The sequence below is a fragment of the Pipra filicauda genome, unplaced genomic scaffold (genome assembly GCF_003945595.2).
Source record: "Pipra filicauda isolate LSUMZ 115617 unplaced genomic scaffold, ASM394559v2 scaffold492_size439525_pilon, whole genome shotgun sequence".
In the NCBI taxonomy this organism is placed as follows: Eukaryota; Metazoa; Chordata; class Aves; order Passeriformes; family Pipridae; genus Pipra; species Pipra filicauda.
The window spans coordinates 239267-266249 of record NW_024104634.1 but is presented as its reverse complement, the minus strand read 5'-3'; the positions used below and the strand labels follow the sequence as shown (position 1 = coordinate 266249).

Sequence of the window (26983 nt, the reverse complement as noted above, 5' to 3'; positions counted from 1 at the left end):
TTCAGCCTAATGGTTGGTTCCGATGTGAAGGGAGCCCCTTCTAACCCTTACTTTTCTGGAGCATCCAAATCACTTCCAGATAGCTAACTCCCTCCGGTGCGAACAGGCACATGGGTAATAAACCTTGCATTTCTTCTACCCCGCCATGGGAGGTCACAGCCAGACCAGGAGGCACACAGAGGGCATGTACCGAGAGTTCAGCCACCATACGGGGTGGCACTGGCTATCGGGGGCACGGTTTTCTCCCTGTCCTGGGACCCACAAGCTGGTGGATGATGGACCAGTCCCAGCGCTGTTTACCCATACAGCATTTGCAAACCTTGAAAAAAGGCTCCTTGCCGGGAGCAGCCATCTTTCGGGTCCAATCTGCTTCATGGTGCCCACACTCAGCCCTCGAGGAGGGTCCCAGCGTGGAGCAGCACCCCCAATCCTTCCTGAGAAGTCCTCGAATTCCCCAACCATCTTCTTCCCGCTATGCCTCAGGGATGACGCTGACATCCTCAGCAAAGGCCGGCGGGCAGCCACCGCCTGCGCAGGCCGATCCCTGGCAGCTCAGCCCGGGGGCAAAGGTCCGCGGGGATCCCCGGGCCCGGGGCGCTCGGTATCCCCTCCCCAGCCCACCTCCTCCCGACGCCCGCTCCAACCGTACGGCTCCGCGGCGGGCAGCGGCGAGGGAGAGACGGGGACCCCGCGCCCCCGCCCCGCCCCGTTCCGCCCCGCCACGCTGAGTGGGCCCCGCGGCGCGGAGCGGCGGGGCGGGACGCGGCGGCCGAGCCCGGCGAGACAGCGGCGGAAAGTGCCACGACTCCACACGTCTGCAGCAGCGAGGAGGGACCGCGACCCGGCACGGGTGGGTAGGGGCTGCGGCAGCCCTTCCCTCAGCCCTTTCCCCTGCCACTTCTTCCACGACTCCTCTCCGTCTACCCCGCGCTGCGAGCGGGACCCCCCGCCCGGCGCTTCCCCCATCCCCAGTAGCCAGCAGTCGTGGAGCGGGGTGAGGACCTCCCCCGCGACCTGCAGCCCCGCCGCTCCCGGCGCGGAGGGGTGTCCCGCGGGGAAGCAGGGCAGGGAGGAAGGTGGGATCCCGGGCTCGGGGTCCGGCCACGTTTGCAGAGGGCCGGGTAGATGAATGGCCCGCGGCGCAGCGAAGGCTGCGTGGAATGGCGGCGTGTGCAGCCGGGGAGCGGGGAGGCGAGGTCCGGGCCCCGCGCCGCCCTCGGGCCCCGAGCACCGCCGGCCCTGCCCCAGCGCCGGCGCGATGACATGCATTAATCTGATTAATCGCAGTTACAGAAGGTCACGGCGCTCGGGCCGTTGTCCTTGTTTATTTTTTTCTCTTAACTAAGCCCCCTCAACAAAACTCTCCTGGCACCGGGAAACCCCCGGCAGTGCGGGGTCCCCGAGCTTTTGGAGAGTGGCGTCGACCCCATAGGCGGAGACCCCTCGCCCCCACCCTGGGGTCTTTCCAACCTGGACATCACCAGGCTTCCCGCGGGTCTGCCGACGGAATGCCCCACTCCTCGGCCGTTGGGGAAGCAGTCCAGGGGGAGAGCGTGTGCTGAACACGTGGCTGGACGCGACGGAGAAGCCTCCACGCCTGGAATGTCAGCTCTGCCCTTCACTGAAGCAATGGCAGTGGCCTCTGCTCACCTGCATCATCGGGAAATGGCTGGAAGGAGTTGGGGCTACCTAGAAAGTGAGCCCCCGGGAGAAGCTGATGAGGGCCAGCTGCTTTGGGCCAGAGAGGGGAGAGAAAATTTGTAGTAGCTGCCTCAGAGAGTAGTCAAACTGCAGCTGTGTTATGGTGCTGTTATGCTCTTCTCCTAAATATATATGTGTGTGTGTGTATGTATATATATATGTATTTATATATATGTGTATATATATATATATATGTATTTTCTGCCTGTTTTTTCACTCCGGGGCTTAGGAAGGGAGCTGGCAGCACTGCCAAGCACTGCTGGCAAGCACAAGCTAGCTGGCAGCTGGCTGCTGCTGCTGCAAGAGCTAATGGAACACTGAGACACGTTCAATTAAGTTGAGCTATAACTGTTGAGGATTGGCTAATCCGGAGTTGCTGTGTAGAGTAACATATGCTGCCGTGAGCCTGCAAGTGCACAGTCACATAGAAAATTTATTTAAACAGAGGCTGCTGGGGACGTGGGCAGGATCCGCTTGTGGTGTGTAGGCTTTCCTCATTTGTTTTTAGTTTTCAATTTATTGCAGTAGGGCAGAGAAAAACTCTAGGAGAAGTATCTGGTGATTGTTTTTTATCTGCTGGCAGCGCTGTTGTTTCTACTGCTGCTGGATTGCCTTGCTGTTCACAGGATTAGGCCTCCCAGTTCCCTCTTCCTTGCCCTTTCCCTCCTTTTTTTAAATCTGCTGGGAGATGTAGAGGAAAGAGAGCTGCAGGTGCTTAACATGTTGTCAGGCATTGCTGTGGGCTATGCAGAACCCATGTCTCTTTCCCTGCCCTCTGCCCCCTCATTACCTCTTGTGTATTGCTCTAACCTGAGATGCCACCTTGACGCCATGGTGAAGTGCAAGTTTTGGGTTGCTAGAGGAACAGCATCCTGCTTGCAAAGAGTGTCTTTTCCCAGCTGCCGCACCTATCAAGACCAGGAGGAGACAACATAGATTTTCCTTTGGCTGTGAAAAGAAATAAGGTTCCTGTAGTTACTGCACAACCTGTCTCTTCCTTTGCTCCTGCCCACCTGACACTTGGCCTGGCTGATTTAAGCCAGGGTTGGTGGAGGGCTGGGTCACAAAGTTACTGAATTCCCGTGGATTTCATGTGTGGTTGCAGAGGGAAGGAAAGGCTGAATAGGTGGCAAGGTTCTAGCCTGGTTTTTGACTCTTAGCTGTCAGTGACAAATGTGACCACAAGACACTGAGCATGGCCCTGGTGCTGTCATGTCACGTGTCTGTGGGTTGGTTCATCCTGGAAATTATTTGGTGCTCAAAAACCAGCAAGGTTGAGTCCTTTACTTTACTTGTTTAGCTTCCTGAAGGCGAGTTCGACTTTTGCTCGGGTCAAATAGAGGTGATGGGACATGCAGGGAGTCGAGGGAGGTCAGATCTCTTGGGCTGTTATCTGGGATGTTGGGAAATCTGATGGATAACAAGCAAAAGCCCCAGGAATGGAAGAGTTGGAGCACAGCATTTCGGCCGGCTCCTTTACGTGACAAAGCCAAGTGAAATACCAGTTGTCCAGCATATTCTTGTTCTTGTGGTGGTGAAAAGCTTTATCTGGACAAGCTATTTTGGAAAAGGAGTTTGCACATGGAAATATTTGATGATTTCCACTATTTTGGCTGGGGAAGGAGTAGAGGATGATTCCACTCAAAAACTTCATGGAGGCATATGCACTCAATGTTGCATGTGAACTTGATTTTTTGAGCATGGACTCTGATAACTGGTGGTGTCTGTGCACCCCTTAGGCACAACCCTCTCCCAGAACAATCTGGGTGTCAGATTGAAAAATGCCATTGTGAGTGCAAAGTCCCGTGGAGGACCAGAAGTTACAGAAGGGAGGATGCTGAAGTCTTCGAGCCTCTTCAAATTGTGGCTGTCAAGCTGAACACATGAGGCTACCCTTAGACATCTGCAAGCAGACAAGCAGTGGTACCTTTGGTGCCCTGTTTTGCCATGTCCTGGCTAAGGCTTTGTGCAGGTGGGAAGCAAGGAGGGCTTTCCTGCCGAAGGGCAAGGTGCGCACACACCTGCCATGGTGCTTGCAAAGGGGACTGCTGTCTTTCTGTGCAAATCCAGGAGCAAACTTTCAGCACTTCAAAGGGCAAAGGTGGCAAAGTCAGGAAATGCCACAGCAGAGCTTCACTCCTGATGCTAATGCTGTGGCATAAACGCTTCTTGCATCTATGCTTCAGTAAGTTCCCAGAGGAAGACTTTTCCTTATCCCCAAAATGCCAAGACCAGCCTGCTTTGATTTAAGTGTGTTGTGGTTGTGTACAGCCTGCTGCTGTCTTCACATCATTGGAGAGATAGGCTCTTCCCTGAACAAGCTGCTGAGCTAGTCGTGCCAAGTCTCGACCGCAGGAGGAACTCTACAGGTAGAACTTGCTCCTTGGAGTCAGCACTGGGTCTGACAGGACCAGCCCAGTGCTGCAGGCTGCAGGGCATGAATGTTGAGACAGGACCAAAGTTTGCCATGATAGTGCTGCTGAGAGTGATTGCTGCCGGGTTGGCATCTCTCACTCTTCACTGTGGATATTCTCCTGGCACACCTGCACGGAGTTTCTCTGGTCCAGAGGTGGGAACTTGGATGGCCCCTGAGAGTATCTCAGCTGCTTTCAGCATCTCAGCTGCTTTCAGGAGCTCTGGCTGCTGCCATGGCTCTCCTGCAGGTTCACAGCTCCTCTATCTAGTGCTCTTGGCTGCTTTTTTCCGGTATTGGTTTGAAGGGGATTGTTGGGGTGTTTTTGTTCAGCTAGGGAGAACTTCAGCTCTAATCTGCATCCTTATCTCACCCTGACTGTAAAGCTGGAGAGGAGGCAAGGTACAGGCAGCTTTTACTGCAGCTGATGGGGCTGGGTAAGGGTGCTTGCAGGGGAGAGGGAGTGTGGGGCTCAAACACTGTAAGGGCTTCTAGGGTTCATCCCTGGAGGGTGTGGGGCAGGCAGAGGGCTCCAGTGCTGTGTTCTTTCACCCATCCTCTGTAGTGGAGGTTTGGATTTTTCTCTCTATTCCCACCATTTTGAGGGTGGCAGTACCAGCTGGTGGGGTTGGAGTGCATTTGCCAGCATTGGGGATGCTCTTGCCCTAAGCTGAAGCAGATTTTTATCTATATATGAAGCTGTGGCAGTGTGAGGTCAGGAAGGGTTTAATGTTACTGATGTGTTTGGGTTGCTGGGTGAGGAATGCAGGTTGCCTTGTTCTGCCCCTAATACAGCTCCTGGGTGCTTTGGTGTAGCCGTAAGTCCAACACAAGGTTGTGGGTATGTGTTCTCCAGCCCTACATTTTATTTACTGCCAGGGAGAGGAAATCCAAGTCCTTTTAATTCCATGGGTTAGGAATAATCTGTCTGTTGGGATCATCCTGAAGCGATGCTACTAGTCAGAAGGCAGTGACTTAGAACCAGTTGTGCTGGGATAGAGTGGGCTAAGGCCATTTAAGTATGAAATGGCCAGGGTAGATGTGAAATAATGATGCCTGTAGTCTCAGCTGGGATCTCGAGTGGTGCTGTGGGGTAGCAAATTGGCCCTGACAGGGGAAGCCGGTTCCAGCTGGTGCTGACAGCCCTCCTGCCTGCCAGCTTCTCTCTCCCGTTTTGCAGGGATGTTTGGAGAGGTGGGCAGGGAGAACTGGGCTGCTGGTTAGAACATCCTTCCCTAGGCGTCCTTCTCCAGTGGGAGATGGGTGCTTTGCAGTTCCTTCCAGCTCTGCACCCCCTGGTCAGGTGTTGGAGGTGAGTTTTTCATTGCATTGTCCCCACCTTGCTGCAGGAGCAGCTTTGAACTGCGGACACAGCTGCAAGTTCACTGCTCCAGCTGTTAGAAAGGAAGAGCCTCTGAGGTGTCTCCCTGCAATCACTGCGGTTTGAAAAGATGCTGATCTCCTTAGTTTTATTCTAATTTTTGCCTCCTCCCTTTCCAGCCCCTCCCTCCTTCCTCAACCCACAACCTCTTAAAGAGGAAATTTGATAATGACTACAGGTAAGCAGGATGAGAATTTCTGATACCCGAGGACTTTCTGCATTTTGCTCATTGTGTTTTGGGTCACAATGACGGGAAACCAGAGCCTTTGCAACTCCTGGAAAGTGCCCCTTCGCAGATTAACTGACACCAGCATCTGGGAGCTCATGAGCCACCTCACTGCCACATGAAAGTGATGACCTGATGGATGAAACACATGCATGGGACAGCAGCAATTGGTTTTGAAACTAGGACAGGGTTCAATTAGCCATTAAGAAGAGTGGAGGTAATAGCATCTTTCTCCAGGTGTGGCTGCACCCTGCTTGCCAGATCTCAGACCAGGCAGTATGGTCTCTGTTGATGCTCCATGTGTTATACAGGTGGAGAAACTGGCGAGGAGGATGAGAATTGCCAGATGAGAATGTGCCCGATTTTCTTGCCAGCTAATAGCAGAGGTGGAAAGAGAAGCACCATATCCAGCACTCCCTTTGCAAGTTTCAGTTCTTCCTGCAGAAATCTCTTTGGAAGATGAAATAATTAATGACCAGGCTTGACTTCTTTTGTTAGCTTGAACTTAAGACTTTTACTGGTAAAAATGGTTGTGACTTGGTCCTGTGTGTGGTGGCCGTGCACACAGCATTGTTGCTGGGGTGGTTCTCATCTGTGGGAGCTGGGAGCAGCTACCTAGTGGGATGCAGTCAATGTGCATCCTCCCTGCCAGGCTGGGCAGAAGTCAGCAGTGCCACAGGGTGCAGGTGGCAAAGAGAGAAGGGAAGGGCTGCTGCAAAGCTGGAGAAAACTCTCCTGTACATACTTTCTCCTTCCAGGGGGATATTTTATTCCAAAGCTGAGACCTGGATATGCATCTGGGTTCAGTGAGAAAGCCAGTTGCTCCAGGAAAAGCCCAGATCTTGGCCAACCTGCACCAAACAGTCTGAAAGTGGGCTCTCTTACTGCTGCAGGTATTGCCTAGGGTCATGCAAAACCATCCCGTTGGACATGGAATGAGGCTTGTGGCTGTCTCTGATTGCATCCCTGTTTTTTAATTCCCTCCTCTTTGATTCTTCTGGAGATCACTGCAGCCAGTGGAGTTCAATCACTGGGGTACAACCGGACTGCTGTGCATGGGCAATGCAGCAGAGGAGCACAAACTTGGGGGTGTGTAGGCAGGTTGCCCTCAGTTGTGTGAATCTTGAGTGTTTGTCTTTTCAGTGCACGGCACCATTTGGAGGCACAGATGTCCATGTGAAACTCCCTGCTCAGGGAGGCCATTGCATTTCTTTCCTCCGCCACCCCCGCCCCACTCCTAGCTGTTGTTCTGGTGTCTTGCAGGCACAGAAGAATAAGGCAGGATGGATGTGTATGACCCTCAGACGCTGGGTGTTGTGGTCTTCGGAGGTTTTATGGTGATATCAGCCATTGGGATCTTCCTGGTGTCCACCTTCTCCATGAAGGAGACATCTTATGAGGAAGCCTTGGCCAAGCAACGCAAAGAGCTTGAGAAGACCCAGCAGCAGAAAATGGAGAAAAAGAAAAAAGAGAAATCTGTTGAGAAGAAAGGAAAAGCAAAGAAAAAGGAAGAGAAACCTAATGGAAAGATCCCAGAGCAGCAGATGACTCAGGAAGTGACAGACCCTCCCAAGGATGTGGTTCTTGAAGCTGCTGTGGTACCTGAGCCTTTAACAGTGGAGTTTCCAATTGCAGCAGTGTCAGTTGTCCCCCAGGAAAAGGAGAAACCTGTTCTGTCACCTAAGGAGAAGAGGAAGAAGGAGAAGAAGGTGGCAAAGGTAGAGCCTGCTTCTAGCCTGATGTTGGCTTCACCTCCTGTCAGTGTCCCCAGAAGTTCTCCTGTCCTGGAGGTGGCCCCTAAGGAGGTGCCTGTTGTGGCTGTGCCACCAGTTGGCACACAGCAAAGTGCTCCTGTCAACCCTGTCACCATCAAGAAAACCGATGCTCTTCCGACCCATGAGGAGCAGAAGCATGATGGACCTGTCAAGAAGAAGGCTGCATCCAAGAAGAAGAGTGAGCCAGGTAAGGCCAAATTCCTCTTCGTATATCCCCATCGAGTAAGCCGCCAGGGTATCTTGATGGTGTTAAAACAGGCCTATCCCATTCTGAGATCTCTTCATTCTTGACCCCATGGCCTGGGGGTTGGAACTAGAAGATCTTTAAGGTCCCTTCCCCAAATCATTCTATGATTTTGTGATTCTTCAGCATTGGAAACAGGACAGCTGTAGAAAGGCTGTCTCTGATGAGATGGGCCATGTGCGCCTTGGGATAGGTGGGCTAAAAAAAGCCTGTACTGGACTATCATTCTCTCTGGGGGGAAGTAAAGTTGAAGTCAAGAGTTTATTGACTTATTTTCACTCTGCAATGTGTTGCCTCCTGATCAGGTACCTCTAGTTGGTGTTTAGCTCCTTGGTCCTGCACACAGGTTGGAGAGTTACAGGTTCTTTTTGGATTTGCTGTTGTGTTGTGGGTCTCAGCAGATCTGCACATGGGAATGAACAGGAGGTGCGTGTATCCATCGTGGAGAGGGACAGCTGCCAAGGTGCTGGACATCTGGGTGGAAAGCCAAGATGAGGTGTTTTCCCCACACACCCGTGATTATTAAAAGCACAGAGGATCTGTACCACGATTCTACGTGGAAGTGGGTCACTTGCTAGAGTTTCCTTGTTCTTCAGTGGAGGTGAAAAAGGATTCTTCAAGGAGAGAGAATTGATGGGATTTTATACTGCAGGGGATTGATCATAGGGTAATTAGAAGGAAATTACTTTGGATATGTCACAGGGAAGGGAAAACTTGTCCATCGTCAATCATGCCTCACTTGATTGACTCGGAGATAGAAGAGATTAAAAGAGGTGGTCCTGAACTCTCCAGGTTATAAATAGGTGTAGGGAGGGGGAAATCAGCTCTGTAGCTGGATTCTTGCCTCTCTTTGTACCAATGGGAACAGTTTGGGATTTATTTTTGGCACTAAAAATATGCATGCTTTCGGACCTGTAGAAGTGTTCCCATGTGGACACATGGGAGAAATCTCTCAGGTGTTCTCAAAGATGTGATGTGGTGTTTCATTTCTTTATTTACAAAAAAACCCCAGCAAATCCCAAAAAACCTACCAAATAAAAACACATCCCTTCTTGCTAACCTTCTGCAGCATCTCCAAACCTAGATTGCAGTGTAACCTGGCAGTTTCCACGCCCACATTTTGGAAGAGGGCCTGTTTCTCAGCAGGACGTTTGCAGCTGCTGGTTTCCAAGGTTGGGTTAAAACCCTTGTGTCTGCTCTTCTGAGGAAAGAGTTTTACTAAAGGCCATCTCCACATAGTGATGCAATTTGAAAGGATTTGAGAAACTGCTTCTGGAGGGTATTGCAGTGATGGTGTTGGGAAAACTAAAGGTGACTGGTTTATTGTGTGCATCCATGGATGCACTTCTCTTAACACTGGAATACATGGATGTGCTGAAAAACGTGGCCCTAAATCCAAGCTGTAACAGCTAAGGGAGTGTAAATGGGAAATGAACTTCTAGCATTTGTTAAGATCGGAGTTTTTCTAGCTGCTCCAAACTTAGATTCCCTTGGGGATGAAGTGCCAATCCTGCATGTCCTAAAAACCAAGTGTTGTCTTAGCTGCTCCTGTGGGATTTTTCAAAGGAAAGCTCTCAGCAGTATTTGCACCCTGAAGCTGACTGCAGTTTGACCAAGGTCTTGTGGGCAGCCTTTGGCAAGCTGTGGTCTCTCCTCTTCAAAGGCAAAAGCAACAAATTATCCTGTGGCAGATAACAATTGGTGTTCAAAGTGTTCAAAGACATGCTCAGCACTGAAACAGATGGCAAACCTGACGAGAGTAGCTTGTGGTATTTTTCTCTTGTGTATTTTGTTTCACCCAAGTTCCTTTGGGGGGAAGAAGTGGCTCTTCAGACCCCTTGTCCTGCTGTGCTTTCCCATGACAGCTCTGCCACATGGCTGGTTCTTGTTTCGTTGCTTCCTCAGCAAGGCACAAGGTTTCCGACTCTTTACATGGACTCGGTGTCAGCATAGGCTTCCTTGTGCCACAGCTTGGCAGGCTGCCCAGGCTCCACGTGCCATCTGCAAGGTGGGGTTTGCGTTAGGCCTGCCTTTGCAAGGCTTCATTGCATGACACTATTGGGAGATGGACAGAGTTTTGCTTTGTGTGGGTCCCTCCACCCAGTGGAACTGAGCCAGGGAATGTGATGTGCTGTCCTGCATCCATGCAGTTGCCAGCCTGAGTAAAGTGTGAGCCAAGCGTTGGGCCCTGGTTGCACTGCTGGGAAGTGGCTGTTGCTGGTGAGACAAACTCTGCTGCTGCCAGGGTTAGTGCTGCCATCTCGGAAGCCAGGAGGGCTTCTGGTAGCCAGAAGCCAGGAGCGGCTCTGCCGCTCTGTTGCTGTGGTGGGTTGACTGTGGCTGGCTGCCAGAAGCCCACCCAGCTGTACTCTCATGCCTCAACAGGATGGGGGAAAAATAAGAAGAGGAAGCTCATGAGTCAAGATAAAGACAGGGAGATCACTTAGCAATTACTGTCACTGGCAAAACAGACTCGACTTGCAGAAAACTGATTTATTTGCAATTAAAATAGATCAGAACAAAGACAAAATTAAAACAATACCTTCCCCCCCCTGCCCTCACTCCCAGGCTCAACTTCACTCCTTCCCTTCTGACTTCTCTAACTCCCCTCCCTGAGTGGTGCAGGGGGATGGAGACTGTGGTCAGTTAATAATAGCCCCTTTCCATAGCTCCTTCCTCCTCACAGCCTTCCCTGCTCCAGTATGAGGCCTTCCATGGGCTGTAGTCCTTCAGGATGAGCCTGCACCAGCATAGGCTCCTCTCTGGGGGCTGCAGGAGAAACTCTGCTCCAACACAGTGTGGTAACTCCTAAACCACTGCTCATCACCCTTTATCCATTGTGACCATGTGCATGTCCTACAACAGCATTATGGTCCCTGATGCTCCTTGGCTTTCCCAGGTTAGCAGAGGGGTAGGGGAAGGGTTGGAGTCATGTTTACCCCTAGCAAAGAGCTGGAGCAAACTTGCCTGGTGAAAGATGGGATGCATTCTGCATCACTGCCACCACTGCATGGGGTGACATCCTTCAGCAAGGTTGTATTGTGGTGCAGTCCAGCTTCTAATGCCCAACAATCTGTGCTCCCTGGCGTTGACAAAGCATACCCAGCTCCTGCTGAGAAACAGTTTGTTGGTGGGTGATAGGAGTGTGCTGGGACCAGTAGCAGAGCCAGGCAGAGGTAGCACCTGGCTCAAGAAGCCCATGTGTGGTATCATCTCCAGCACTTTTCATACTGCTTTCACTTAGAGAGGCATCAGACATGACTGTGGAAATCTGGGTAGTTGATGGTTTGACATGGCAGTTGTGGGGTTGAAGCCAACTGAAATGTTACTGTATCTCTACCTCTGTCCCCAGCAGTCCCAACCCCTCCTCTCTCCTCCCTAGCACCTACGGATTCAGATGGGCCCCTCTACCTACCCTACAAGACACTCATGTCCACTGTCAGCAGCATGGTGTTCAGTGAGGGTGAGGCCCAGCAGCTCATCGAGATCTTGACGGAGAAAATGGGCATCATGGACACCTGGCACACGGTAGGGCTACCAGTGCCATTGTGACCACCTGCTGCCTGGGCTCTGCTGAGTCTTGGAAGGTGGGAGGGGAGGGAAGACACCCCAATTTTGGGCAGGCTGGCCCCTTGTAAACCAGACCTGAATTCTCCCCTGGAGCAGAGAGCAGGATCTTGTATGTGTGCAGAGGAGGGTATGGGTCTGAAGGTGGTCATCCCCTCTGATGTGCCACTCCATGCTGGCAGGCCACTCAGAAGGGTGACCCGGTTGCTATCCTGAAACGCCAGCTGGAAGAGAAGGAGAAGCAGCTCTCAGCCGAGCAGGAAGATGCAGCTGCTGCCAGAAACAAGCTGCGGGAGCTGAGCAAGGTAAGCACTGTGCGGCTCTCCTGGCATCCCTGGTGTGGGCTGTGTTCATGATGGCTCGCCACAAGCCTGCTGCTCTCCACATCTCATCCCCCTTGCAGGTGAAGCCCTGGGGCTCTTTGGTCTCTTCACCTGTTTGCTGTTTTCTTCCCCAAAAGGGGAGGAGATCCCCACCAGCCCGAAGAACTGCAGGGTAGTGCCCTTTGGCAGCCATAAGGGAAACAGGGGAAAACCCTTCCCTTAAGAGATTGCAGCTTTCTTCTGCTTCAGGGAGAAAAGCAAATCCCTTCTCATCCCTGCCCAGATCCCCTGAGCTGAGAAGGTGCCTTTGTAAGGAGCCGGATGCTATCTACAGTGCCCTTTCCTTACTCAGACCCCTGCCTCCACCTCTTTTGGGTGTTGAAGGCAGAACAGACCCCCACCATGCTGAACTTGGTGGCTGGCAAGTTCCATCTGTATAATTTTCCTGCTTTGTCCCAAATGTTATGTGATGTTATTGATCCTGGGGGAGGGAGGGGGGTGGGGAATAAAATTCCAGGCTGTCTTACTCCTTTCTCTTAGCTGGCCCAATATGGAACAACAGTGGCATCCAGTGGCCACAGAGCCCAAAACAAAATGCAGGAGTGCTAAACAAAGTGCTAAACGTACCTGGGCATGGGGGCACCAGTGAAAGTGGTAAACTTTTTAGTCTTCTGAGCTAGGAGGCCACTGGTTTTGCATCCCCTTAAAATGGGGAAACCCATACTCTGAGAACTAACTGGATGACTTCTTTGCTTGAAGGACCTGGCAGCTGAGCGGGCCAAGGCGGCGGCTGCAGAGGGCAAGCTGAAGGAGCAGCTGCTGGCCCGTGAGCAGGAGATCGTGGCAGTGCAGGCACGCATGCAGGCCAGCTACCAGGACCATGTCAGCGAAACGCAGCAACTCCAGGTCAAGGTGAGCCCCATGCTGTGCTCTGAAGCTTCTTCCTTTATCTGCCAGGTGGCTTCTGGTGCCAGATGTGTGATCTTTGGGAGAAGACTGAGCTGTGTGAAGGGACAAGAGCCTCTGGGGGGGCGAGATCCTGTGATGCTCCTGGACCATGGTGGTCGAGGGAGAAGAGGCCCATGGAGCAGTCTCATGGGATGTCATGTCCCTGGGGGCTGTCAGCATCAGTAGACACCCTCCGGCTTTGCTAGTCCCTCTTGCTCATCTCATGGGCTTCAACAAGGACGGTGAAGTGGCCAGTGGTGGCATTAACCCCTGTTGGGCTCCTCTAGATCCGGACCCTGCAGGAACAGCTGGAGAATGGCCCCAACACACAGCTGGCTCGCCTGCAGCAGGAGAACTCCATCCTGAGGGACGCCCTCAACCAGGCCACCAGCCAAATGGAAAGCAAGTAAGGGTGGGGTGAGGGGCAGAACCTGGGACTGCCCTCTGGCAAACCCTGGGGTTGGCTGACCATCGGGCATGGCCACCCCCTTTCTCAAAGGTGCTTTTACAGGCACCCCAAGTAGCTGAAGGTAGAGGAGGGAATGAGGGAGGAAGAGCTTGCCAAATGGCTTTTGGGGGGCTGCCAGGGGAAACAAAGATGTTCTTCCCAAATGGATGGGTGGGGGGATCAGTCTCTGCATCGGGGTCACCTGTGCTGATGCTAGAGCCAACAGGCAGTGGAGGTGGGAGAGGGGACCAGAAGGCACTGTGGCACTATTTCCCCATAGGGAAGCTCATACTCTTATACTACAGCATTGAGAAGAAATGCAGCTGGCTCTTTGATGGGAGTGATGCTGCAGAGAACAGAGACCAGCCCAGTGTGTGCAGAAAAAAAAGGAGCTAGGTAGAAGAATTTCACAGTCCTTTTTGTAGGAAGTCTGAAATGACTGGTGATTAACAGTGGTCAAATAATTACAGAGCAGACTCCAGCTGCTTATAGTACTTCCTCTTGTGTCTGGGTAAGACAGATCCTCATGTCCTCTACTTCATAAGAAAGGAATGTCTCCCGTGACTGAAATGCAGCTTTTCTAAAGTAATTTGACAGCTCTTTCAGACCCTTCCCTGAAGGACCAGGCGTGTCCTAGAAATAGGCAAGTGAAGCCACTGAGGTGTTTCAAGTCCTGTATGATGCCCACAGAAGGATGTGTTCCCCCCTAAGCAACATCAGAGAGGCTTGAGTGGCCTGTGGGCTAAAATAACCCTGCTTCTGTTAATGCAGGCAAAATGCTGAGCTGGCCAAGTTACGGCAGGAATGCAACAAGCTGATGAGAGAGCTGTCTGAGAAATCAGAGGTGCTGCAGCAAGAGGAGCAGCAGAGGAAGAGCTGGGAGATCAAAGCGGCAGCTTTGGAGAAGCAGAACAAACAGCTGCAGGTCAGGCAGGCACCAGCAAAACCCGCTCCCCTCACAGAGATGGGCAGGTGGCTAACTTGCACGGGATCTGTGGACTTGGCCACGGGAGGAGCTAGGAGGGAGATGAATGTCCATGTTTGGGAAGGAAGCTGCCTTGCAGGCTTCCTAATTGCTTTCTCCCCCATTAGTTTGTGACATTCAGTGTGCGCCTTGCACACCAGTGTGATGCCTTGTATCACGAGCAGAGCCCAGGGAGCATGATCTTGAAGCCCTTCTTCTATGGGTGCTCTCTTGAAACTCAGATGTTTTTAACCCTATTATTCTCCCTCCCTGGTGCAGGAGATAGAGCTTGTGGCTTTTTTTGTTGTGGCTGGGTCTGGGGTGTTTAGGGGTGTTAAAAGGACACCTCCCAAGTAGACCTCTGAGCACACAGTCGTGTGTTGCAGGCAGCCAGGCTGTACTCACATGTACTCACATCTTCAGGGGGGGTTAACAGTGCTCTTGCTGGGATGCTGCTAAAGTGGATGCTGGGGCCATTAATCCCAGGGTAGCAGAGTAAGGGATGTGATATGTCCCTCGGGCATGTGCTGTGGTCTCTGAATTGCTCTGGCTTCTTTAGGAAGGGGCTGTGGTGAAGGAGACCTTTGTCTTCACATGCCAAAATAGTTTTGTAGAGGTGTTCCTATAACAAGGGTCCTTTGATATCCTTACTTTTATTTTTTTCTGTGCACATCTCTTTTTAGTGGGCTGCATTTGGCTCCAGCTGCTTTTGCAGGCAAGGGGGATGATGTGGACATGCAGCTGGTGTGAAGGCAGAAGCCACCTTCCTGGCTCAAAACACTAGCTCCTAGACATGCTTTTAGGAGAACTTCTCCAGAACTTCTTTCAGCTTGCTGCAACACCTTGATACTAATTAAATAAATCATACTACCTGGAAGACTTTGAAGTCAAGGATGTGTTTAAAATGCAGGGGAGAATGTAACACAGTAACACCTAGATCTCTGAGCTGAGAATACGGAGTCAAATCCTCAAAAAACGGAGAAGTCCTGCTTTCTTGGTGTGCTGGAAGCATCACTTGGACAGAGACCATCCTGCTGGTTTACCTTTCTCTGTCCCCTCGATGCAAAACAACGTTTCTCCATCTGCAAGGGTGCAATTTGTACCTGCAGAGCTGCGTCATCCTTCTCCCCTGCCTTCCCCCTCAAAATGCCTGCCTTGGCCAGGCCTCTTCCTTGCTGCTTTCTAAGATGGAAAAAAAAAGTATTCCCTGGCCCAAACCACACAGAAGATTCCTCCATGTGTGGAAACGTGTGGTTGGGTGTCTCTGTCCTGTTAAACACCTCTCCCTGCTGGGCTGGGGCAGTGTGTTTGGACCGGGGTTTTAAGAGGTTTTTCAGAGCTTAGGTTTCTAGAGGGGAGGGTGGTCTTGGCCCAGAACCGAGACATTTGGGTATTGTCTGCTTCCCAGTTTGAGGGCTGACAAATGACAAAATGTGAGCACGAGGCAAGATGCATCAGGGGGAATGTGGGGAAAGGGTGACTTAAATCCCCTAAAGTATGGCTTAAAAATAACATTATGTGACATGTGGAGCTTTGCTTCAAATTGCCTGGGGTATCTGTTACACTGTAGGTAACCTTCTCTTCCTGCCATGCAGGCTTCCCAACAGGAGGTGGAGGTGATGCTGCAGAAGAGGCTGGATGAAGTCAGTGATGAGCTCCACAAAACCCAGACCAGCTACAAAAGCTTGTTAGCAGACGCAGAAAAGGCCAAAGGACAGCAGCAGAGCATTGCTGGTGAGGAACTGGGATTGGCATGGGGAGAGCTTTGGGGCAGACTGAGAGCTTTCAGAGCTGGGTGCTTGGTGGAGCTGGTCCAAGTAATCTACAAGTAGACCCAATTTAGGCTGCCTAGTATTGATGTGAGCAAGATATGGGCTGGTTCATAGTTCTATCCTAGGATGTTACTCCAATGCCACTCTCCTGTGCTGTCCTGCGTCCCTGCCTCCCCTTTCTGTGCCTTCTAAAAGCATCCACAGCCAAGGCTTCTTTGGCTAAGATTCTGCTTGGGCAGGGCAGGGTGGGGAGTCTCCAGGTTTGTTTGCATCTACCCTACCATGTTTCTCATCCTTTCCTCCAACAGAACTGCAGGCCAAGCTGCTGAGCTCCGAAGCAGAGGTTAAAAGTAAGTTGCTGGAGTTGGACAATGTGAAAGGGAAACTGCAGGATGCCAGTTTGGACAATACGAAGCTTCTGGAGAGGATCAAGTCCATTGAAGCTCTGCTGGAGGCAGGCCAGATGAGTGGGGCAGAAAAAGACAGAGACTTGCAGGTTATGTGCTCATTTAATTGGGGTGGGAGGAAGGGAGTGGGTTATGCTGCTCACACAGTGCCTGTGTTATCTTTCCTCTGGGATCCCCTCTGGAATGCCACAGAAAGGATTGACCTGCATCACGTGCCATGGGCAGGTAACAAAAGTGCTTTCTCTCTTCCAGGCAGCCAATGAAGCAGAAATGAAGCAGCTGCGGTCAAGGTGGGTCTGGCTGCACATGGAGACTGCTATGGCAACCTCCAGCAACCTCCAGCTTGCTGTCCGTGTGTCCCAGGCTTCCTCAAGCACTAAGCCTGTGGGTGAGGGCTTCCTGCCTTCCAGTCAGGCTTGGGGACTGCCAAGCTGGGAAATCAAGGTCAATCCTGACCAATAGTGCTGTTTAAAATATTTATTGGCTCCAGCACTGGCCCCAAATAACAGCCAGTCCATTCTGAAGTGGGACTGAATTGCTGGCAAGCACATGGATTCTGACCAGTCTTACAGAATAGGAGGTTCTGGTGGTGTTGGTCCTGGGTATGGAATGTCTCTGATCCAAATCCCTGCTCAAGGCTGGGCTAACCAGAGTAAGCTTTTTGAAAATATTTCCAGGTATCTCCAAGGATGGAGATTCACCACTTCTCTGGGTCCGTGTTCCAGTATTCGATAACCTCTTCCCCCATCCCCTGGTGCAGAAAGGTTTCCTGGCATTTAAATGAAGTTTACAACTTTTTCACAACTTGTGCCTTTTGCTCCCTGTCCATGTGCTGGGCACCTCTGAGAAGGCTCAGGCTTTGCATGGGGGCAGGATTTCTCAGCTGCCCGCATTGCCAGCAAACATCCAGCATTCCTATAAAGGAACGCAGTGGTTCAGTTGTCCTGGGACCCCAAGAGACTTGCGTAGTTCTTGTCAAGGATCTGAACCTTCCTTGGTTTGCTCAAGCTGAGGGTCCCTTCAGGGCAGATGTGGGATCTGTGGAAGTGGAGAGACGATGCAGGCTCTCTGGTGTCTAGTTGGCAGCCCTGATTTATGGTTACTCAGAACACTAGGATGATACTTCCAAAATGCAGAGCTGTGGGCTACCTCAGCCTAACAAGCTGTGGATAGGAGCAGACTCAGTTTTGGCTTTTGGATCACTTTTCTTCTTCCTCTTTTAGTGTGTGTACAGCCAGACAGCTAATTGCTTTTTTGTTATTGCTCATAAGATGGTAGAAAACTAGGTCCTACTCCAGTATTGCATTGGCTGTGGTTTTCAGTCCTGCTCCCTCTCCATCCTGCTGTATGTAGATCCCGGAGCAGACCGGGATAGGAAGGGCTATCTCAGGAGCTTGCTACCCAGGAGGGAGATGGATCCTGAGACTCACTCCTGCATCCTGCCGTTCCAGACTCCAGGAGAACACAAACCAGCTCTCATCTTTGGAAAGGGAAGCCACAGAGCTGCGAGAGGCAGTAGAGCAACAAAAGATGAAAAACAATGTACGTGAGTGAACAACAGTCTGTCACAGTCATCTACTGATGGCTCTCTGGTGCAGTCAGAGGCTCTTCCAGCCCCACAGACCACTGGAGGCGTTGCCTTGTCTGCTGGAGAGCAGGAAACACCCCGGTGGCCTGTGTAGCTGGAGCTGATGTGCTGTAGCAGGTGATGGGCTCCTGGGGTAGTATGTCTGTCCCCTGTTCTCTTGGGAGGTTTAGGACCTGGTAAGCCAGAGAGATTCTATGTGGCAGGGCCAAGGCAATCCTTGAGCAGGCTCCCTCATGTCTGCTCCTGCGCTCCTTCTCCCTCTACTGTAAAGTGGTATCAGTTAGGTGGAGGCCACCTTACATCCCTCCACTTGGCCTGTGTCTTCTCCAGGCAGAGGGTGCTTGTGGAGCTCCTGCCCCCTTCCAGCTCTGCCCTGCTCCTTCAAGGCCACTTCCTGAGCAATGCGGTGCATCAAGCTACTGTGAAGATGGAGGGAAAAGGGATGCATGTGGGCAGTGGGATGGAAGACTCTTGAACAAACTGATGGACTGCTGCCCAGTTTCCTAAGTGCAGGCTTTGAAATCCTCCTCAGTGCCAACAAGCAAGTTTGTGGCCTTTGGCATGAATTGTGGCTTATTGCCCTCTGTGGTCTCCGCAGGACCTTCGCGAAAAGAACTGGAAAGCAATGGAAGCATTGACCATGGTGGAGAAGGTGTGTGAGGAAAAACTACTTGCTGCTACAAAAGCAAAGGTGAGCTTGGCATTTTTCTCTGGCAGGGATGCTGGTGTTGGAACAGAAGCCACTAGACATGCTTGCCCTTGGGTTGCCTGCCTCCTCTTAGGAGCAGTGCTGGTCCAACCCTCCTGCCAGCTTCTCCAAAGTTTGTCTTGAGGGCTGGGTATCCCTGCTTCCTGTTATGGCTGGGGAACCGAGTAGATGGGTGAACTGGAAGTGATGTTTTCATAGGTCCTGGTGTCAGCAGTTTTCTGTGTTGACTGGTTTCCTGTGCTGGCTCACCCCTGTAGGCACAGAAAAGCAGGAGCAGTGTTGGCAGCCTGGCTGACAGGTGCCCAAGACCTCCATCCCATGACAATTTGTCTCTCTTACAGGAAGAGCTGGCCCAACAGCTGAATGCATTCCAGACACGAACTAAGCAGACTCTGCTCTCTGCCCTTCCTGGAGTCACTGTGTCCTCACAGCAGGTGGGCACAGGTTTTCTCAGACCCTCACAGAGCCTCCACCACATGGGAAGGAGAGATATCTAAGCATCCTCTTTCTTCCTTGTTCTTTTTTTTTCAAACTCAGGATTATGATACATGGCTACAAGAGTTTAAGGAGAAGACTATAAGTGTGCTAAAGCAGCAAGTGATTACAACAGAGCCCCTGGCAAGTGAAAGGGCTGGAAAGTGGAGGGACGAGGAAGTGCTGGAGGGTTATATGTTACTTTTCCTCACTTCTCTCGCTCTTCCCTCCCTCTCTTTTTAGGATTCAGCTCTTAAATTGAAAGAGGCAGTGGAAACACAAAACACTTTACAAGCAGAATGTGAGCAGTATAGAACTATCCTCGCAGAGACAGTAAGTTGCTGCCCTTTGTGCTGTGTTGGCCTTCCACTGGAAATACCTCTTGAGAGGTCTCCTGGCAGCCCAGGCTGCCCATGAGCTCAGTGTGGGCATCCCTTGGTATGTTGGGGGGGCTACCATGGGGAAGACTGTTTGTCACTGAGACAGAGGATTAGGAGAAACGTAGGTTTCTAGAGCTCTTCCTCAGCCTAATTGTGTTGGAAACCTTCCTGGTGGTGATGGGATGTGGCACAGATGAGCAGGGTGGTCGAGCCAGAATAGGAATTAGGAGCCTCCAGCCCCACCTGAGGCGTCTAATTCTTTTTCTTGGAGAGGCTTTGCGTACGCCAGGGCTGCTCAGGTTAGCTGGGCTCAGCTGAGACTTTGCCAACAGGAGAGGATGCTGCGAAACCTGCAAAAGAGTGTGGAGGAGGAGGAGAAGGTCTGGAAAGCAAAGCTCACAGCCTCTGAAGAGGAGCTCCAAAAGGTGCGTTTGCAGCATACCTGGGTTTGTTGTTCCTGGAGATGGACTTCCAGGAGAAGGAGGGCTGTTGGCAAAAATCAGTTGGTGACCCTAAGTGTTCCTGCCAACTTTGAACCTCACAACATGGGGACTTTCTCTTCTCCCCAAATATACTCCTCCTGTCACCAAAACAGCTGCCAAAAATCCCACCTCATGCAGAATCTGCACCTGTCTTCCTCACAGATCCCACATCTCTGCCTGGTGTGTGCCTAGACCCTGTCAGTGGAGCTGCAGGAATGGCTTCAGCTCCTCGGTTCAGGCATGATAGTTGTGAAACTATGTTGCCTCTTCAGTAATCCAAGCTCTGATGCTTGAAAATCAGGCTGGGCCCTCGTGGTGGGCACTGGCTAGGTGGGAGGAGAGCACGTGCAGGGCTCTTCGACTCATTTGCTGGAGAACTTGGCTTGCTCTCAAAACATGGATTGACCTTGGCACTTGTTGAGCCTTGAGAAAGGAGCTGAGATCCAAGTCACGTACTGCATATAGTTTAGGGTCCAGCTGTCTGTCTAGCTCTGGGTACTGCTCTTCCTAGTTAAAAAGCCAGCCAGCAGCTGCCAGAGAGCTTCTGTTGCCCAAGGGGTTGGTGGGGAGTATGTTCCATGAGCTCTTGTGACTTGGTTGGCATCTGGGAAAACTTGGCTGGCCATGCCTTTTCTGCAAAGCAGACTGATGTTGTCTCCTCCTTCTTGAATGCAGAACTGAGAGGAAGCTATTTTCCACGGTCTGCCTCTCCCCATCCATCAGATGGGGTTTTGAAGTTAACTGGGACTGCAGGGAGGTGGAGGAGCTCTTGTACAAGAGATCTTTGATTTCTCAGCCTGTCACTGGCTCCTGGAGCACCAGTGCTGCTGAGGACTGGTGTAGGATTGCAGAAGATGACGTGGCTGTTGGTGGTGTATGTGATGAGATGAATGTCTGGTGGCTAGAACAGTTCCAGAGCAGTCCTGCCTCTCAGTGGAGAAGAGGTGAATTCCTCCTTTCAAAAAATTTCAGCATCTGTGGAGTCCTCTTCAAAAATCAGTCCGGGTTTAAATGCAAACCCCATGCTTTTTCTGGTAGATTGGCTTCTCATAATAGTGAAGTCCATGACACCTCATTGGAAAGTCTACCTTGCTGCTTCCAAACTAAAGAGCGCTTTCAGTAGGAAACTTGTGCAGAGTCTGGTCAGCTTCTTGGGTGTTGAAACCGGACTGTAGCCAGCTGAATTCCTGCAGGCAAAAGGTATTACTTTGCTCCACGACTTACGGCCTGGGCATGTTGAACTTGTCCTCCCTTGGAAGAAGAGCTCCTTCTCTCCAGGCTGCAGAGCTCCACTTTGGCATCAGGTCTCTTTCACACTTGGGTACAGGATGAAGTGGGAGAGATGGGAGTGAAACATCAGCCAGTTTTTGATTGAACCAAAGTGAGTACACTGTCCCCATGAGATGCTGTTCACTGACCTTCGCTGATGCTTTCTGCTTTTAGTCACACTTCCAGCTGAAATCCCTTGAAGCCATGGTGGAGAAGTTGAAAGCAGATCTGCAGAACACAGATCAGGTGAGGTTTTTGGGGTACGGGAGAAGGTGTCTGCACAGGTGCCAGGCAGATAGATGCTTTGCTTGGGTTGAGTCTGGTTCCATTGCCCTGGGGAAGGCAGACTTTGACCATGGGATATTTGGGATGTGTTGGATCTCAAACAATCAACCTCTTCCTGCTTTTGTCTCTTTTATTCCAGCTAAAGGAATACACCTCTCTTCTGGAAATGCAACTGGAAAATCACTTGCAGACAGCCAGCTCTGAACGTCAAAACTACACAAAAGAAGTTGAAGTTGTAAGTGTGGTGGCTGTTACCTTCTTAACCACATTTTTCTTCTAACCCTGACTTACCACCCGTGCACATTTTGGGGATTTGAGGAGTGCCCTGGGGATCTGGGAAGTGCCCCAGTGATCTACAGCTTTGCAAAGCAGAAGAAAACAGGTGGAGGTAATTGCTCCAGTCTGGGTTGTAGACACTGAAAGTCAGGAGATCCATGGACAAAGTGATGGGTCAGAGAGATCTGTATGGAGATGCTGTGCACTGCTTCTCGGTGGCCTGTGTGATTTCTGTGGCTCAGGTGAGATGGAGCTGTCTCATGGCCATCTCTGTGAGCAGACAACAGCAAGTGATAATATCATGACCTCTTTTGGAAGATGTTGCATCGTAAAAATGCTTCCTTGGGCCAATGGGTTCCAAAAACAAGTGCATAAAAGGACTTTTTTTTCCTTTCCGTTCCTCCTCAACAGTTGAGGCAGCTCTTATCAGAGTCCCAGGAGCAGCTGGAGGCAGCAAAGACTGAAATGCAGAAGCAGAGCAAGGAGCTGGCACTGGTAAGGAGGGGTCCCCAGAGGTGTCCTGGTGGGATCTCAATGCTCTGCCTGGGGTTGGTTTGCAAACCCAGCCATGGGACTAGCACCCTTCCTGGGGGTTCAGGGAGGGGAGGAAGGCACAGCCAGTGCACAGGGGAACATGGTGCTGCCAGGCACTAGACTTCCAGAGGGGATGTTTGAGACACAGGAGGAGATTTTTATTTTTCTGTCTTTCCTCTCATGATGAGGGTGGGAAGGAAGGGAGAGCAGCAAGGCTTGTGCAAGCTGGTATGTAGCAGAAGAACCCAACTGCCCCACCACTGGACACTGGTTACCCCAACACCACCCTGGGGTAGGAGTTTGGGTGCCTTAAGCATCCATCCATCCACCTCTGGAGGACTGAGATTGTGCAACCCATGTGTACAGGTCACTCAGGGATCTGAAGGATGGGGCTAGGTTTCTGCAGGTAGATGGTAGGGAGAGAACTGGGATATAGGGCTGAGAGAGCTAGCAGACCTGCCAAAACCACGAGGGCTCTAGTTTTTAAATCTGTTGATGCCTTAAGCCCCTAATGGTTTTTATTTTTCTAATACTTGTAAGTTTTATAAGTAGTGGAAGTAGACTCTAAAAGCAGCATCCCTCACTCCCTCCCTTGTGCCTTTCCCTGTAGCACCCTTGTTTACACATTCCTTAACCCTCTTACCCCATTCTATGCTCCCTATATCACTCCTACCCCCGAATACAGCAGAAATATTTAGTCTTTTGTCAAGGCAAGGCCCAGATTGTTGGCAGAACAGCATATCAGGGCCTAAACCACAGAATACGGTCAAGAACTGGGTGACTATGTACCCTTTGTGCTCTGATGAAGATGAAGATGGGATGAACAGAGGGTCCCGAAAAGCCCCCAGACCCATTTCTCAGGGGGTGGACCTGGGGCGGTCCAGAGTAAAGGCCACGGGGTGGACACATCTGGGATTGGATGGATGGTATTATAAAATGTAACATCTCAGGCAGGGCGGGCGCGCGTCTTGTAACATCTTTGCCTTGGCATAATAAACCCTTTCTTATCTCACCCCTAATTAACTGCTCTGGGAGATTTTTTTCAGCACCTAACTCCCACGGCAACACTGTACTTTGATTGTGAACCATTGGGAGTTTGTTTTGATGGTGCTGCTCACCCATTCTTGAGTGCTGACTCTTCCCAGCCTCACATCCACTACTGTCTAGCTCGCTCAGCGAGCTGATGCACCCCCTTGCTCCCAGGGGGATATGGCATGGGATCATCATTAGCCTTAATCTCATTAGATGGGCAGGCAGTTGTAAGTGTGGAATACACTTGTGTTCATCCAGCAACTTTCCCTTCTGGCCAAGGCACACTGTCAGCTTGCAGCTTGGCTGCCACTGCTGGTGTGATGCAGGATGGAGACCTGGTGGTAAATGGAATGTGCGGAGGTTAGTTGGGGGGGGGCAGGCAGTGTTCAAGTAACTGCCTTCCCAGGCATCTCAGTTGTGATCCATGGCAAAATGGGACCTGCCACCCTGCCTTGATTTATTTAATACCTTGACTGTGTTAGTGCAAACCCTCAAGCAGTGGTTCTAAACACAGGTGCCAAGGGATCGAAGCAGAGCACATGAGGCGTGAGTGTGTGTTCTGCACCCCTGGGAGCTGTTGTGCCTCAGGCTACTCAGGTTAGGTACCACTGTCCTGCACGTAGCAGAAACTGAGGTGGTTTTCCAAACATTTCAGCTTGTGTGAAAGCAAAAAAGCTGGCACGCTTTATCTGTAGGTTCTTGTGAGTCGTGTAAAGGCTGCAGCACAGGGATGTGTAATTGAGCCAGGCTTGCTGGTCCTCCCTCCAGGTCAGGCAGCACTTGAGTGAGATGAAGAGCCATGTACAGGATGGAGAGGTCGTGAGGTTACAAGCTGACCCAAGCGAGCCTGCACCCCTCAAGGTTAGGATGGTGAGACCACTGCCTGTGGAGGCACTGACCCTTAAGCATCCTGTCTCACCATCTCTAACTGCATGGAGAACTGCACGTGGCTTTACTTGGGGCTGTCGTGGCTGTGTTGTCTCCTGTGCCATGTGTTGGGGAAAAGCTAGCCCCCTATCCCTTCAAACATGTGTCTTGTTCCCACTGGGAACATACCACCAACTGGCTTTCACCAGGTTGTTCACCTTGGGAGCCCTCCATCATGGCATCAGGCTGGCAAGATTTGAGGGGGATGCAGGCAGGGCATGCTGCAAGCCCTTGGGCCAGCATTACCATGTGACAATGCCCTGTTGAGTTCGGGGCATGGGTCTCCTTGGAGGAAGGGGACACCCCAACAAAGTTGTACCAGGATCCCTTCCCAGCTGGTGAGGATTACGATTACAGAGGCTCCATAAATTACTGGAGCTGGGCTGAGGGTATTAGCAGTGGCTGTTCCCTTTCAGGCTGACACCTCTTGCCAGTAGCAGTGCTGCCACAAGTTGGGCTCTGTCTTTCTCCTTTAATCCTGTTAACTGTGAAGCCTCCTCCCAGGCATGGGGACCTGCCAGGCACATCCTTCCCTATGGGGTGCCTCTCATCCCATGTCCCAGCTGATGCTACCTGAGGAGCAAGCAAAATTTGGCACTGCAAAGCCAAGCCCCAGGCATCAGTATCCTCCCAGCTCTTGTGCTGAGGAGGGATGCTGGTACCTATTGCCCTTTGATGTCCTAGGGAAAGCTTCCATTTTTATTTCTTCTGTCTAAGCCCAGCTTTCTTGGTGATGTCCCTGCTAGCTCATTTCTTGAGTAATTTTTAAATTTTATTTCTGACTGTTTTCCCCTTTTCTCAACACAGCTGAAAACCCAGCTAGAGCAAAACAAAATGCTGGTGGAGAAGGAGCAAGTGCTGCGGCAAAAGCTGGCACGGGAGCTGGAGGAGGTAGGTGTGGGCAAGGAGGATACAAAGGTTTGCAAAGCCTTTATGGGTTCCCGGCTGCTAAAGAAGCCCAAGAATTAATTTGAAGGTTCTTCCCCATCACTGTCTGCATTCCCTTACAGCAGCATGTGGCAACACTCGCCCTTCACATTGCCCCTCTCCCAGTCCCCCCATGTCTTTTTCCAGCTCTTTGCCTTGAGCTGGGTTTCATGCTGCTCCTGGCGAGAAATACCATCTTCCTGGTGGAAGCTGGATCAGCAGAAGCAATGCACTGGGTTCAGTGTCCTGCTGATGGCGGCTGTACAACCTAGCTCTTTACCAAGGGCACACCCACAGGGGACTCAGGTTGTACTCTGTGGGACGTGCCTGCCACTGTTGGCTTCTGTGCTTACTGAGTAGTATGTGTCCCCCTCCAGGCCCAGAGCTCAGCATGCACATTGCAAGCAGAGCTGGAAAAGCTGAGACTGACTGAAAACGCAGCAGCTTCGGACACGGAGGAGGCCCGGCATCTCAAGGTGATTTGGCTGTGCCAGGACAGCAAAAGTCATGTTCAAGCAGGACTAAGGGCATGATTTATCATTTCTGAGGAGGGTGGGGCAAGGTTGGTGGTTACCCTGCAGGGAGGTGGCTGAGAGCTCCACCACAGCTGAAGGACAGCAGGCTGCAAGTCACAGCCACTGCATCCATCTTGGCCAAGATAAGTGCGATGCCCTGAGCAAACACTCTCACAGCCTGGGCTTTTCATGTACTGGGTTACTGTCCAGTTACCATGAGGTCTCAGCCCATGGCATCTCCAGATTAGATGCCAGAGTGAGCTTGTAGCTGGTCATCACCAGGGGTGATGCCTGGTCTCTCTGCTGAGGAGGGAACTGGGTGCTCCTCTGGCTTGTGGCTACTGAGGCAGCTTGATGCAGACCTGAGGTGACCTGGGATGTTTTGGAGGGGGGAAGGTCACCAGATGTAAAAGAGAGGCTCAGGCAGATGCCTTCTTTTGACTCCCATGTAGGAAAGACTTGACAAAGAAAAAAAATTAACAAAGGACCTGGGTCAGGCAGCAGCCAAACTACAGGAGCTACTGAAGGTTGCCCAGGACCAACTGGCCAAAGAGAGAGAAACTGTGAAGACATTGAAAGAACAGCTTCAGGAAACGGTACTTGTTGGTGGCCATGGCCATCCCTCCCCTTGATACTGGTGGAGGCGCCAGGGAAGTGTACATCAGGCAGTGTTTTAAAAATGGAGGCAAGAAATGATGCCAGAAATGATTTGGTTGGATTTTGGGAAGCCCTGGGACCACGCGAGATTATGCTCATGGTTCTCCCTGCCCAAAAGGCAGGACTAGGCCTCTTTGTGAAATGCTTTGGGGCTTGAGCTGCCATGAGAATGATGAGATACAGTTGAGTAACCCACCTTTTTTTTCCTTCTCCAGGGGAAAGAGGACAGTTCAAAAGAAGGGACTTCAGTTTGACGAGTCTGCAACCTAGACCTTACCATTCAATTTACCAAAATGCCTTACACATTCCTAAAAATAAAAATATGTGCTAAATTCACTGTATATAAGAGATTTTACAAGCCATTAGTGACCCAAAACCTAGTTTTGAAACTTAAAATATACAAAAAACCCCAAAAACCCAGTAAACACTGCAGTTTGTAAGAAAATCTTCATACTGTTTGTACAACTCTTTGTTTCCCAGGGAGCCTCTCTGGCAATGCCAGGGCAAGTGCTGGGGCTTCACCTTCCTTGTTGCAGCAGAATCCACAAATATGTGCAAAAGGGAAGACTGTGTTTGTACATCAACTGGTGCAATTCTATATTTTTTCCTTTTTTTTTTTTTTTTTTTTTTTCTGAGTGAAAGGAGTGTGGAAGTAACACCCACCACAGAAGGATGCCGCTCTTTGATGGGTGGCTTTTGGCACGTATCCTTTTTTTTGTATTTCTGGGTGTTGATGCAATTAAAATGATGTAGCGAAAA

General features: G+C 51.1%; 1 protein-coding gene across 5 annotated transcripts; it reads left to right on the top strand.

Moving 5' to 3' along the window:
• Positions 1–607: 607 nt before the first annotated feature.
• RRBP1 (ribosome binding protein 1) lies at positions 608–26983 on the top strand. Of its 5 annotated transcripts, XM_039386570.1 has the most exons (24): positions 623–850; positions 6985–7683; positions 11123–11268; positions 11490–11612; positions 12390–12542; positions 12866–12984; positions 13798–13951; positions 15586–15724; positions 16071–16258; positions 16422–16459; positions 17621–17711; positions 18356–18448; positions 18808–18900; positions 19004–19084; positions 19184–19273; positions 19653–19745; positions 21246–21317; positions 21496–21591; positions 22044–22127; positions 23967–24059; positions 24933–25016; positions 25430–25528; positions 26020–26163; positions 26440–26983. In XM_039386570.1, exons 2-24 carry the CDS (start codon positions 7005–7007, stop codon positions 26476–26478), a joined length of 2991 nt encoding a protein of 996 aa, XP_039242504.1. In that variant the 5' UTR covers positions 623–850; positions 6985–7004; the 3' UTR covers positions 26479–26983. The 5 variants fall into 5 exon arrangements, with proteins under 5 accessions (XP_039242503.1, XP_027598978.2, XP_039242504.1 ...); XM_027743172.2 differs by lacking the exon at positions 23967–24059 and having other exon boundaries at positions 625–850; positions 11093–11268; XM_027743176.2 differs by lacking the exon at positions 23967–24059 and having other exon boundaries at positions 629–850.